At 30.2% G+C, this 13,743-nt stretch overlaps 1 protein-coding gene across 1 annotated transcript in view; it reads left to right on the forward strand.

The window, feature by feature from the left end:
• The window catches only part of LOC148614481 (3'-5' exoribonuclease HELZ2-like), a 28,673-nt gene extending 24,203 nt beyond the window's left edge, over window positions 1-4,470 (forward strand). Inside the window, 1 exon segment of the mRNA XM_088588570.1 lies at window positions 1,475-4,470. Within this exon segment, the coding sequence (XP_088444696.1) occupies window positions 1,475-1,599 (125 nt within the window). The 3' untranslated portion in view covers window positions 1,600-4,470.
• Window positions 4,471-13,743: the final 9,273 nt, after the last annotated feature.

Consider the following 13,743-nt stretch of genomic DNA (forward strand, 5'->3'; position numbering starts at 1 on the left):
TCTTTCGAAAGGGATGTAATTTTATATCTGTTTAAATCTCTTATTTTGTGGCGTTTTCAGTACTATTGAGTGTCCCTAGGTAAATGAATTTGTCCACTTTGTTAGTTTCATCTATCTTTGGTATAATATATAATAGGGTGTAAAACCTGTTTGCATTTGTCTAATGTTGCATATGGTCATCATGATTATAGGGCATTCTCAGCAACACTTCAAGGCTCCAGTATTGTCCACATAGACTATTCTTTTCATCTTTTTCATCATCAATGGTCTTTATCACCTTCCAATATAGGGCTAATAGGAACAAGATAGAAGAAATGATACAGACCTGACTTACTCCCGACTTAACTAAAAGCCAAACAGTATCTTTGATTACTTTCTTGATAGATACTCCGCACGATCTCAAGATTTGCCAGTTTGTATTTCTATAGATGCTGTCAAAGGTTTTCATAAAGTCGCCGAAATTGACTTTTAGTGGAGATCTCAATTTTCTTGATTACTTAATAATATTCTATGGGTTAAATATCTGGTCATTTAAACCCTTTGCTTTCCTCGATCCTGCTTATTTTACCAGTTTTCCAGTTCCTAATCGGTCTTGTTGAGGAGTAAACAACCAAATGTCTTACTTGGGATTGAAAGTAGGACAATGCCCCTCCAATTATTACAATTTTGAAGACCACCTTTCCTTCAAAGGTTCACTATAATACCTTGGTTGACATTCTTTTCAAGTTGATACAAAGTGTGCCTCTGTTGTACTATAGTGAGGTCAGATTTAAGTTGTTCTGTTTGTATTCCTTTAAAACTATGCAGCTTTCCAAGTTTTCATAACTTAATGTCGAGCATTAATTTATTCCTTTGATATATGGTCACTCCTTATATAAAGTTCATGATATTCATGTGCTTCTCGTAATGGGTTCGCTTTTCATTTTATTCATATTCCCAAAGAAGTTATTCATAGTCGCATCTTCATGGACAAGTTTATATTTCTTTGGAGTTTGTTCAGCAAATTTTAGGAATAACGAAAAAGATGATCAGCTATACACTTTTAATCACTGTGAGATGAAGTCTTAACTGAAGGATGTTTCTTCTATGAGGTGATCGGCAAGTCAGAATTATTTCGATGAATCAAACGTTCCGCACGTGAAAGGGTTGTATTTTATGCCAAAGGACTCAAACTTAAAATCAAATAATAAATTATCTTACTAACAAATAGTGCTCATTACATCCTTGTTTTTAGTATCTACATGGGGTGATTTTATTCAAATATTTACGCTTGAAGGAGTTTTAATACCAAACCGACATGAAGTACATTGTTTTATTTTCTATGATAAATATTGATATGTAAATGACAGTGATGATGTTTCGATGCATTAGTTTATTTTTAAAAAAAAGAAAAAACAATGATGCATGCTACACTTGAACAAAATAAAAACGGGGAAGAGAATTGCAAGTGCTTCTAATACTTTTTCTTTTGTAGGCAACAAACATTTGTTAAAATGTGATCGTGTGTGGAACAAGCTAATCGATGAATACGAGAAAAATGGATGCGTCGTTGATTCTGATTACTTCCCGCCACCGTTTAAGAGAGGAAAGAAAATCTAGATAGTAATATAGGGATAAAGGTTTAACATCTGCATTTTGCCACATATATACTTGCTTGAATAAAGATCAATCATTGACATTGATTGAAGCAAAACATCCAATATCTTAGTAAGTCTGTTATGTTCTGCAGACTTTTTTTGTATTTATTCATTGCCTTCAAATCGAGTCTTTCAAGTTTTTTTTATTAAAGACCATTTTTCCTCCCTACCGCTAGCTGCTGGAGATAAGAATAAGTCAGGTGTTTACCTAAATGTTTGAATAATGTGTTACCATATAAGGTGATTATTGTGTTAGTTGGTATGGAGAATATCCTTATTTGTATTTATCAGTAAAATGTATTATTTGTTTATTTATTTGTCTGAAAATATCATGTTTGGGTCTTAAACCGCATTGAATTGTAAACATTGCTTTAAACGGTTTGAGCATTATAATCAAACCTAAATTTGAAGTCACAAGCGAGCATGTATTCATTTGCAAGATAATTTCATTTGAATACGCGATATGTGTTAAATAAACGTAGATCAAGTTTAAATTTGATTGATGTACAATAAACATTGAACTCAAAATTTGGTACGAAGATAGTACTGATTTCTTCTTGTATATCTTCTTTATTTCACAAATATGAATTCAAAATATTTTCGACCAAATTTACAATGTCATTGTAATATCAATTAAATATTAATAAGAGAAGTGGTTTTATAGAAGGAATAGTGGACACAGCAACCTATTGTATACCTATATTATTAAACCCACCACGAACATTGTAAATATTGTACTGATATTGAACTTGAAATATAGTTGTCATTTTTTTATTTTATTTGTCCATATCTTGTTAAACATTTTGTATATTTTAAATCAGCACCAACACTAGTAAGTTCCAATTTTTTGCAATGCTCATTTCAAAATTGATGAAAAAAGATTGCATTATTTTTTGTGTTATAACTGTAAATAGTGAAGATAGTAGTATGTTCAGACCTTGGAGTTTACTAGTTTATTCATGGTTGATAATGTTTTAAATGACTCTAATTTCGAAGATTATCAGTATTGAATGGCTATTAAGGCATGCTTTAATTGATAACTATACTATTATGTATGTAATGTTCAAGTCAATAGACAAGATTTTGCACTTTTATTGCTATGAAAGAAATACTGATATGTTACCATATTTAATCATCGTTCGAATCTGTATTAAAGTTATTATGACAAATTTATCATTGAAAAGCTTTCTTTTTTTGTCAGTATATCTGTGATAAACTTCTGTGATATGTGTACCGTACATTGTGATAATTTACACAAAAACAAACTAATGAAATAGCTATATTTTGCCATTGTCATTTGATTTTATCGACATTCAGTAATTGTGACGTGAAATAACATGCAAGATGCACGAAACTATATGGAGGAGATGAGTCTCGGATCTCAAAATTTCTAGCTGACGTCGGCTGTTTATTTATTGCCATGATATTGTTTTCAACGGAAATGCCTAAATTCATTTATTTTTTAAGTGACACGTATATATATATATATATATATATCGGTTCGCCTACATTATATGCGTACCAAAATACCAAATCGATTCAAAATGATACTAATATACAAATTGATTTTGATTTTATATATTACATGATAGCCATGAAATTAATATATGGGAAATAAAAACCAAGTATCTTTGCAAATATAATTTGTGAGTTTAGAAATCACTGTCAAACAAAATTATATTTTACACTAAACATGTTACCGTAAGGTGTTTTGTCAGTAACAATGATAATGATTTGACTTAAGTTGCGGCATATATATACATATATACAAGTCATTTAAATCCTGCAAATTTCATTAATCTGTCACAGTCACAGTACATTTGAATTCAGAAACAGTTTAAAATTGGGTGATTATGTGATTATTTTTTGACTATTTAGCATTGAAATAAAAAAGTCAAGATTTTATTTACCGGAATGTGCTGTTTTACTGATGAACAGACAACATACATACATTATGTAATCGTTGGCCTTTTGTAGATAGTTAATATAATGTTGCGATCGATTATATTCAAAACATTTCAAAATTAGTTAAGCAGCAACTAATTGATTTTCTTGGGGGGGAGGGGCTATGAAGTTTCTGGAAAATGTAAATAATAATAAAAAAATGTTTTCAATAGATATTGAAAATCAAATGGTTGCTACCTTAAGGATCTAAAAGTTCTTCTATTTTGTAACACGTACATATATGTCAAATGTTCAATAGTCCAGGTATCCACCTTGATGCCTTTACCTCATTAAAAGCAATTAAAACATACCATAAAAATGTAAGGATGTTATTATCATTGGAATAATGGACTCCACCTTTACAAAATATATGCATTGATGTAAAAAAAAAAAGATGTCTATAGATGTTGATTCTAATCAAATGCCAGAATGAATGAGATTTAATCTTTGATGTATTATAAGTTTTATTTTATTATTGTGTGATATAATCACTACATCTACCTTTGAATTATTATTAGATTTACTTATTTTTAATTAAAGTATCTGTGATAATTAGTGAAAAAAATTAGATGGATTATAGTACTTGAAATACTACTACGTATGTACCCTCGTGATTTAATGTTCGATTTTTTTATTTATTTATTTATCATTTGTTTGTTTTTTTGTATCAGTCTGGTTTATTCATTTGATACGAAGTTTCGTTTGTACTAGATGCATGATTTTACATTCACACTTTTTGAAAGGTGTTTTACGTGTATTTCTCACATTAATGTAATATATAAAGAAAAAAAACTCGTCTGTTTCGAAAGTGTTGTTACATGTACTTTTATACTATCATTTTGATTAATTGTTAATTAAGTGCGTTCTTAAAATAAAAGCATCTATTTATCTTTCAGCTTATCATACATTTTATATGGCTATATCAGTCTTTATACATTATATAAAGTCCGGGCAGTAGAACATTCTTCCAAATGTTGCTTTTACTCATGTTCGTTTTGGGGCGGTATTGTTATTTTTTATTACGCTTTGAACACGTTACAAGCGGGGCGTAGATTCATTCTGTAGTCCGTTCTTCCGTTCTTACCCACTTTGTACCAGAAACACTTCTGAAACCGCTGAAAATAGTTCGTTGAAACCTGCACATATTCTTCATCAAATGATGCCATGTGTTTTTTTTTCATTTCCATCAGAATAACGTTTGAGGTTTCCTATATGGATGGATTCCGGGGAGGGGATGTAGTATATGCTACACTTTGTTAAAAGTCTTTTTTAGTTTATTTTAGTTTTTTTTTTTTTTTTTGTTAAAAAATTACGATTATTCATTTTTTTATTAATTATGCTTTTATCATCTACAAAATGACGGCAATATCCTATTTGCTTAACTTATGTCGTAGTATCGATACGACACACATAAGACGTATTGGTATAAAAGAAATGAAATGTGACACGATTCAAGTAGTAATTAAATTACACGTACAAAAAAAAACATAGCAATCCGGAATCCAATGAAAACTGGGAGTATTGCAGGTGAGAAAACTAACTGAAAAGATTTCACCTATTTTGTCTGTAATTTCAGTGACTAATATCAGTTCAATTCGAATTAATAGTCTACACAATAGATGTCCGCAAAAGTTACAAAAGCGTTAAATGGTAGAAAATTTTTACATCAGACACAAAAAATTTCAAGTACATAGCATAGCCTGAACTTGAAAACAGAATAAAAAAACGACATAACTACACATCAAATACTATAATAAAATAATCAAAGGCATTTAAATATAGAATATAAACATAGGGAAAACAAGATATTACAGAAAAAAGAGCATCTTATAATACCAGCCGGTTTCAAATTGTGATTTGAGTCTATCAAGTCATAATTGATGCTTTTATATCTATTTACAGTACCATACAGATATCTTGTGACTATTCCCACATTTGGAATAATCGAAACCCTTTTTTTCTTTATTAACCCGTTCACATTCATAATGCAAATGTGAAATGAACTTCTACTTGATGTTGGCTGAAAATGCCTCAATATCTCAGCTGACATCTTTTTCCTCCTTAGAATTATGAGTTCTACTCGAACTTAAATTTCCTTCTCTTAAATGCACAGCATTACAGCCTATGTTGCGGTAGAAAAAGCATAGTTCATTACACCAGTGATTAGCCGTAGTTTAGTGATATACTTAAAAGTATGCAAGGAAACCAATTAACGTCATGAGACAAAACAAATAGTTAAACAAAAACAACGTTACCATGGCAACCGAAACATTTTTTTTTCTTTCTTTCAAATGACATAAATGAAGCGAGCTATCTGCGGAACAAAACAGGAGTATGCACTTTGAAAATAGCTAGTACATAATACTCGTCCTCTGTATTCTGCAAAATTCTATCAAACAACGGGTTGCTTTATAAAAACGAAAAGATTATAAATGAATCTTAAATTTGCATATCTGTGTATGTAGTGGGTTTATCTATTCAACCATTCAACGTTTACATCTTAATCCAGGGAGGCTCTGTAATTTAAACTTTAGAATGTGATCATTTTCATACATTTGAATGTCTTACCATATACATGAACAATCATTTTATACACAAAAACAAAATTGATACGAAATTTACTATAGTTTTGCGTACGGCTTTTTCTCCTAAGAAAAGAAATGTATTTACCGTCTTCACGTTTGAGCTATATTATATCTCGGAATATGAGGAAGGCAATTGTTAGGAAAGAACATTTTATTCGTTACTAAAGGCATAGTTGTTTTATAGCTTATTTGAATTCCTAAAGAAAATTGTAAAAAAATCCAGTATACGTATAATTTTATGAAAGAAAATGCAAATTCTAAAATGGAATACTATATCAAGTTAAAATTTTATATAATATATTTTGATGCTATGTTTTTCAATGGTCAATTATGACAAATGGGACAAAAACATTCGAATACATATTTAATAAATTTAAATTTACTTGATTGCTATCGTGGTCAAGAAATCCTTCTTTAAATAATTTGTAAATATTTATTTTGTATATATCACGTATATAGTAGATATGAAAATAAATTTATAACATAATTAAAAAATGCTCACAGAGGAGAAATAGAGGGTTAAAGTGGTCTAAAATCAATTATAGCATATTACGTACGATCAGTATCGTTTGGTTTATTTAGAAGATATGTTTGTATTACAAATAGCGTTAAAAATTTTTGATGAAGGTTTAACAAATTCAAATTGGAATTGGTGAACATGGTGATTTTTTAAGGGCAGCATCCTTTGTGGTGATTGCACTTTTTCTGCTGCGATTTCAAAATAATTGCAGGTTTGTTTATTGCTCTTTCAAATCTGGTCACCGACATTTACTTACTGAGTTGAAGGTCTGTGAAAACAAAGTGTTCCTTGAATTATTATAATTCTAATAACTATTAGGATGATATATCTGAAAACTAAATGTTCCTTCTTTTGCAAAAGAAAACATTTTCACATACAAAAAATTAATATCCACCAATTAATAACACTGACAAAACAATGTAGTGTAATAAAGAGTAATCAAGGGAACCAAGGTTATAGCGGTAATCAAAAGAATGTAATCCAGGAACAAAGACCAGACATGGAAAGCAGACATACACAACAAAGGACATAAAGCAACTAAAATCATACATACAAAGTAACAAAAATAAATGAGCAACTCGGACTCCACTAAAAACTGGGAGCATGGACCAGGTGCACCGGCAGGGCAAGCGTCCTCCGCCCCTCTAGAAACACAAGCCGAGTTGCTCATAAAACAAATATAAAAACATATGCTTGATATGAGTTATGACCTTTATGACCTTTATCTGAAGAAAATGAATAATTTTTCGACTCCAACGTTGCTCTGTTTTACACTCTTTCTGTGTATTCACGTTTACCAAACATCTCATTATACTTCCATCACTATCTTCTATGTATTAGAACTTCCATCACACCTAAAGGTATTTTGGCCATACCACCTCTCGCAATATCCTGGTTCTACTGACGGCCCTTAGGTCGTAGGTTTGTTGGTGAAGTTGTTTGTCGTAGTCCGATCGCTGCATACATAAAGTAATATATTGTCATATTTTGATTTAAATCTGATCAAATCCAAATGAAGGAACACCGTTTAGTCGTTTGATCTCATTTACCGCTATATAGACGATCTTTTTGTTCTTTAAACAATACAAAAAATACAAGCTTTGAGCCTGGGGATTTAATCTAATGTATTTACCTCAGTGATAAGATAAAGAATACTACAGACCTTATAATTTGAAGCTGATATCTTGACCCTTTCTATTAAATCGACAGAATGGGAAATCTTGTGACCAAATTGCACGACAAACGTGATGCCGGTAATGACTTCTCCTGAAACAAAACAATGAGTGGAATGAAATTTACACTGTGATACCCGTATCAGAAGAGGTGATTGGTATAATGCATTTAAATATACCATAAAAATTTAATACTAATGTGTCAAATTTATACTATTAACATATACATTTCTCTGTTAAGGTTTTTTTTTCTTACATTATAAATTGGCGTGCATCTCTACCGTTACAAAATGATAATGAAATATTTCTGGTATTTTCAACAAAAGCGTATGATGTACAATTGTATTAATATCTTAAATTTAGGTTATACGCTCGTGCATTGCTTGCGTTACACCATATCCATTTTTTGTCATATTTCGGTAATAGAAGTAATGCCTTCGTGACAAAAAAACACTGCATTTTCTTTAAAAACAAAAAACGTTTATGATAATACTCACTTTTCACTCCATACCTTCTAAAAGGGAAATCAATTTCACAGACATTTTGTATATTTATTGTTTTTTAAAGCTGTTGCTTTTAAGAAATTCTTGATAGTCTTTGCGATCCTCTTCAAACATAACGATTTCAAGCTGCTTGTTCTACTTGACAACCATTATTTTTATGTTCTCAGTCATTTCTCCTGTTTGACAGTGATGATAAAGAGTTACTTACACGAATAATTCTGAAGAAAAACAACACAGTTGTATAAAGTTTATTCTTTACAATTGATCAGTGTTATAATAAAATGTAAATCCTATCCAAAGTGCATTGATACAGATTATGCAATAATATTCGAACAAAATTATACTTAGGTACTTTTATAATGAAAAAGAAATTCTTAAAAATGATTTGTAAATATTAACTTTGTATACACCATGTCTATGTCAAAGATGTAAATATGAATCTATTTACATAATTTATGAATGTTCAGACAGGTAAAACCGAATTTATTTTGAAGTGGTTTTGACATCATTTATAATGACGATATACTAACAACAAATTTTGATCTGCTAAGTGGGTTATTAGTCTGAAATGGAGGTTAAAAAAATCCATTTCGACCAAGTTTTAACAAATTATCTTGGTAAATTTGGCCCATATCAGAAGCTAATATATTTCCTATATATGCATTCCATCGATCAGTGCAGCATTCCATATGGTGAATTCAGTATTTCTTCTTGGAACTCCAAGTCACAGATTTGTTTTGATATCGTTCTATGACGTTGTTTTGTTTTGTGTTATTTATAGAAGGGGATAGTTGTTAATTTTACTGTATGTTTTGTGTAATTGTGTTAATTTTCTTTTCTTCAGTGTTTGTTATTTTTTCTGGTGTTACATTCATAAATACGCTTGTAAGGGATTAATATTAGTCAAAAAAAATTAGTTTAATACTGACATTATCAATTTCAATGCTTTCAATACAATCGTATGACAATAGACCACAAACCTACTAACATCACAATATCATGTTTTGGTAGATAAAATAACCTTGCAAACAGAATCAAGTTAATATTTTGTAAATAACCCTAAAATATGTAGTAAACAGATCATAAGGTGAAATTATGGACCCCTTCGGTAAATCCTAGGTAACACAAGCTATATAAAAGTGTTTTGTTAAAACTGTTTCAGTATCCTCCCTATAGCATTAAAAATTAAAAGGTACAGGACAAGATGCATTTCGATGACATTTTGATTCAGATTCTTGGCGAATTTGGTTCGTACCAGAAGAGAATATATTTTGTAATATGTTTAATGTCAATCAGTGCTGGATTCCATATGCTTATTTCGGTGTTTTTACAGAGCACTCCCCTGTACAGGTAAGAAAATAGGTACATGTCTCAAGTTCGGTCTCATACAAACGTTTGCATGAAAATCTTTTTTGTCATTTCTTGCTTTGAAGAGGATATCTATTATTGTGTCGACTTTTATAATAATGGTGGTTTTTTACGCTGGTCCTATTTAGTTATTAGTAGGACCCAAGTTCAAAGTAAGCATTATTTATATTTCCCTTATTTACTTGAAATAAAACTGAAATTAACATTACAGTTAACACATTAAAACAAAGCAAATGTCTTCTCTCCGATGAAAATAGATTAGTAAATTTGTGTTTACTTTTCTACATATAATAATCAGATAAAAAGTAATAACAAATTTGTTGTTATATTCAAATATTCAGTTACAAAAAAATCCTTTTTTTAATCGACCCGACGTTGAATTAATCTGGGACTACTTGATGCGAATTAATCCTTAGTTTTGTCATACATGGCAAACCAAAGCGCTTCCATATGCAATAACGTCGGCATATATAATTATCAATGAAACTCAAAATGTACAATTATTATTGAAAATGTTGGCAAGTATAGTTCAAATTATAAAGGTCGGGAGCATACTTGAAAATGAGAAAAATATATTCAAATACCTTTTGATTAATACCATTATTTTTTATTTCATCGTAAGTAATAGACTTGGTAAAGTCAGCCCTATGGTACGCATTGAGGCAAACATAAATCGACTCTTAAGAATTCACCCTCTTAAAATAAAAGTACAAAGAATGAAATAGGAGCCTTTCACAAATTCAAATTAAGTGGTTCGTTTCAGTCCCGTATAATATTTTAAGACACCTTCAATGAGAAAACTAATGAAAACCGAAAAGTAGCATATTTGACCCCACGTGAATTAACTAGGTTATATATAGAATTTTATGGATTTCTAGAGAATTGTTTGTTTGCAGTATCATTCAGACTGCACTGCTATTTAAAATACAGTCGTCTTTTTTATATTACATACAGTATACAATTTTTCTATAAAGCTAAGATGCTTACAAAAATGCGTCAGTTGGACAAACCTTATATATATAAATTCGGTGAATATGTGATCATTTTTAACTATCTAGCATTGAAATAAAAAAGTCAAGATTTTATTTACCTGAATGTGCTGTCTTTACTGGTGTACATCATGCATTTTGTAATCGTTGGCCTTTTATAGATACTTAATATAATGTTGCGATCGATTATATTCAAAATATTTCAAAATTGATTAAGCAGCAACTAATTGATTTTCTTGGGGGGGAGAGCTCTGAATTTTTTGTTTCTGGAAAATGTGGAAAATGATTTTAAAAAAATTGTTTTCATTGGATAGTGAAAATCAAATGGTTGCTACCCTAGGGGTCTAAAAGTGCTTCTATTTTGTAACACGTACATAAATGTCAAATGTTCAATAGTCCAGGTATCCACCTTAATGCCTTTACGTCATTAAAAGCAACTAAAACATACTATAAAAATGTAAGGATGTTATTATTTTTGGAATAATGGACTCTACCTTTACAAAATATATGCATTTTAGTGCAGCTAAATTTATGTAAAAGAAGGATGTCTTTAGGTGTTGATTCTAATCAAATGCCAGAATGAATGGGATTTAATCTTTGATGTGTTATAAATTTTATTTTATTATTGTGTGATATAATCGCTACATCTACCTTTGAATTATTATTAGATTTACTTATTTTTAATTAAAGTATCTGTGATAATTAGTGAACAAAATAGATGCATGGATAATAGTATTTAAAATACTACTACGTATATACCCTCGTGATTTAATGTTCGATTATTTATTTATTTATTTATCATTTGTTTGTTTTTGTATCATAATTTTACATACACACTTTTTGAAAGGTGTTTTACGTGTATTTATCACATTAATGGTATATATGAAGAAAGAAAACTCGACTGTTTCGAAAGTGTTCTTACATGTACTTTTATACTATCATTTTGTTTAATTGTTAACAAATTACGTTCTTAGAATACAAGTATCTATTTATCTTTCAGCTTATCATACATTATATAACGGCCGGGCGGTAGAAAATTTACCAAATGTTGCTTTTTCTCATGTTCGTTTTTGGGCGGTATTGTTATTTTTGTTACGCTTTGAATACGTTACAAGCGGGACGTAGAATGATTCTGTAGTCCGTTCTTCCGTTGGTGCCCACTTTTTACCTTAAACACTTCGGCAACCGCTGAAAAGAGTTCGATGAAACTTGCACATATCTTCATCAGTTGATGTCATGTCAATATCCTATGTGCTTAACTTATGTCGTAGTATCGATACTACACACATAAGACGTATTGGTCTAAAACAATTGGAAAGCGACACGATTCAAGCAGTAATTAAATTATATGTACAAAAAAAAACATAGCAAATGAGCAATCCAGAGTCCACTGAAAACTGGGAGTATTGTAGTTGAGAAACTCATGACAACAACAATATGAATTTGAGAAGACTAACTGAAAAGATTTAATCTATTTTTCCATAATTTCAGTTACTAATATTAGTTCAATTCGAATTAATAGTCTACACAATAGATGTCGGCAAAAGATACAAAAGCGTTAAATGATAGAAAATTTTTACATCAGATACAAAACAGTCAAGTACATATCATAGTTTGAACTTGAAAACAGAAAAGAACGACCTAAAGACACATCAAATACTATAATAAAATAATCAAATGCTTTTAAACATAGAATATAAACATAGGGAAAACAATATATTACAGAAAAAAGACCATCTTATAATACCAGCCTGATTCAAATTGTGATTTGAGTCTATCAGGTCATCGTTGATGTTTTTATATCTACTTACGGTACCATACAGATATCTCGTTACTTTTCCCTCATTGGGAATAATTGAAACCCCTTTTTTTCTTTATTGACCCGTTCACATTCATAATGCAAATGTAACTTCTACTTGATGTTGGCTGAAAATGCCTCAATATCTCAGTTGACATCTGTTTGCCCCTTAGAATTATGAGTTCCAATCGAACGTAATTTCCTTCCCTGAAATGCAGCCTTACAGCATTACAGCCTATGTTGGGGTAGAACAAGCATAGTTGTTCACACCGATTATTAGCCGTAGTTTAGTGATATACTTAAATGTATGCAAAGAAACCATTAAACGTCATGAGACAAAAAAAGAGTTAAACAAAAACAACGTTACCATGGCAATCGAATTTTTTTTTCTTTCTTTGAAATGACATACTCTGTACAACAAAACAGGAGTATACACTTTGAAAATAGCTAGGACATAATACTCGTTCTCTGCATTCTGTAAAATTCTATCAAACAATGAGTTGTTGTATAAACGAACAAATTATAAATGAATCTTAAATTTGTATATCTGTGTATGTAGTGGGTTTATCTATTCAAACATTCAACGTTTTACATCTTCATCAGTGAGGCTATGTAATTTAAACCTTAGAATGTGATCATTTTCATACATTTGAATGTCTTACCATACACATGAACAATCATTATTTCATCCACAAAAAAAAAAACAAAATTGATATGAAATCTACTATAGTTTTGCGTAGGCCTCTTCCTCATAAGAAAAGAAATGTATTTACCGTCTTTAAATGTGAGGTATATATAACTTATACTGGTATATGAGGAAGGCAATCGTTAGGAGAGACAAATATTTTAATCGCTACTAAATGCATAATTTAATAACAAAACAAGTGTTTATAGCTTATTTTAATTCCTAAAGAAAATTGAAAAAAAGATTTTTCCAGTATACGTATTATTTGATATATTATGTAAGAAAATGCAAATTCTAAAATGGAATGCTATATCTGATCAAATCCAAAAGAAGGGGAACATCGTTTAGTCATTTGATCTCATTTACCGCTATATAGATGATCTTTCTGTTCTTTAAAAAATACAAAAATACAAGCTTTGAGCCCGGGGATTTAATTTAATGTATTTACCCCAGTGATAAGATAAAGAACACTACAGACCTTATAATGTGAGGCTGATATCTTGACCCTTTCTATTGAATCGATAGAATGGGAAAACTCGTGA

Source organism: Perna viridis, chromosome 6 (genome assembly GCF_037379345.1).
Source record: "Perna viridis isolate PV_CMFRI_1.1 ecotype Kerala chromosome 6, ASM3737934v1, whole genome shotgun sequence".
Classification (NCBI taxonomy): Eukaryota; Metazoa; Mollusca; class Bivalvia; order Mytilida; family Mytilidae; genus Perna; species Perna viridis.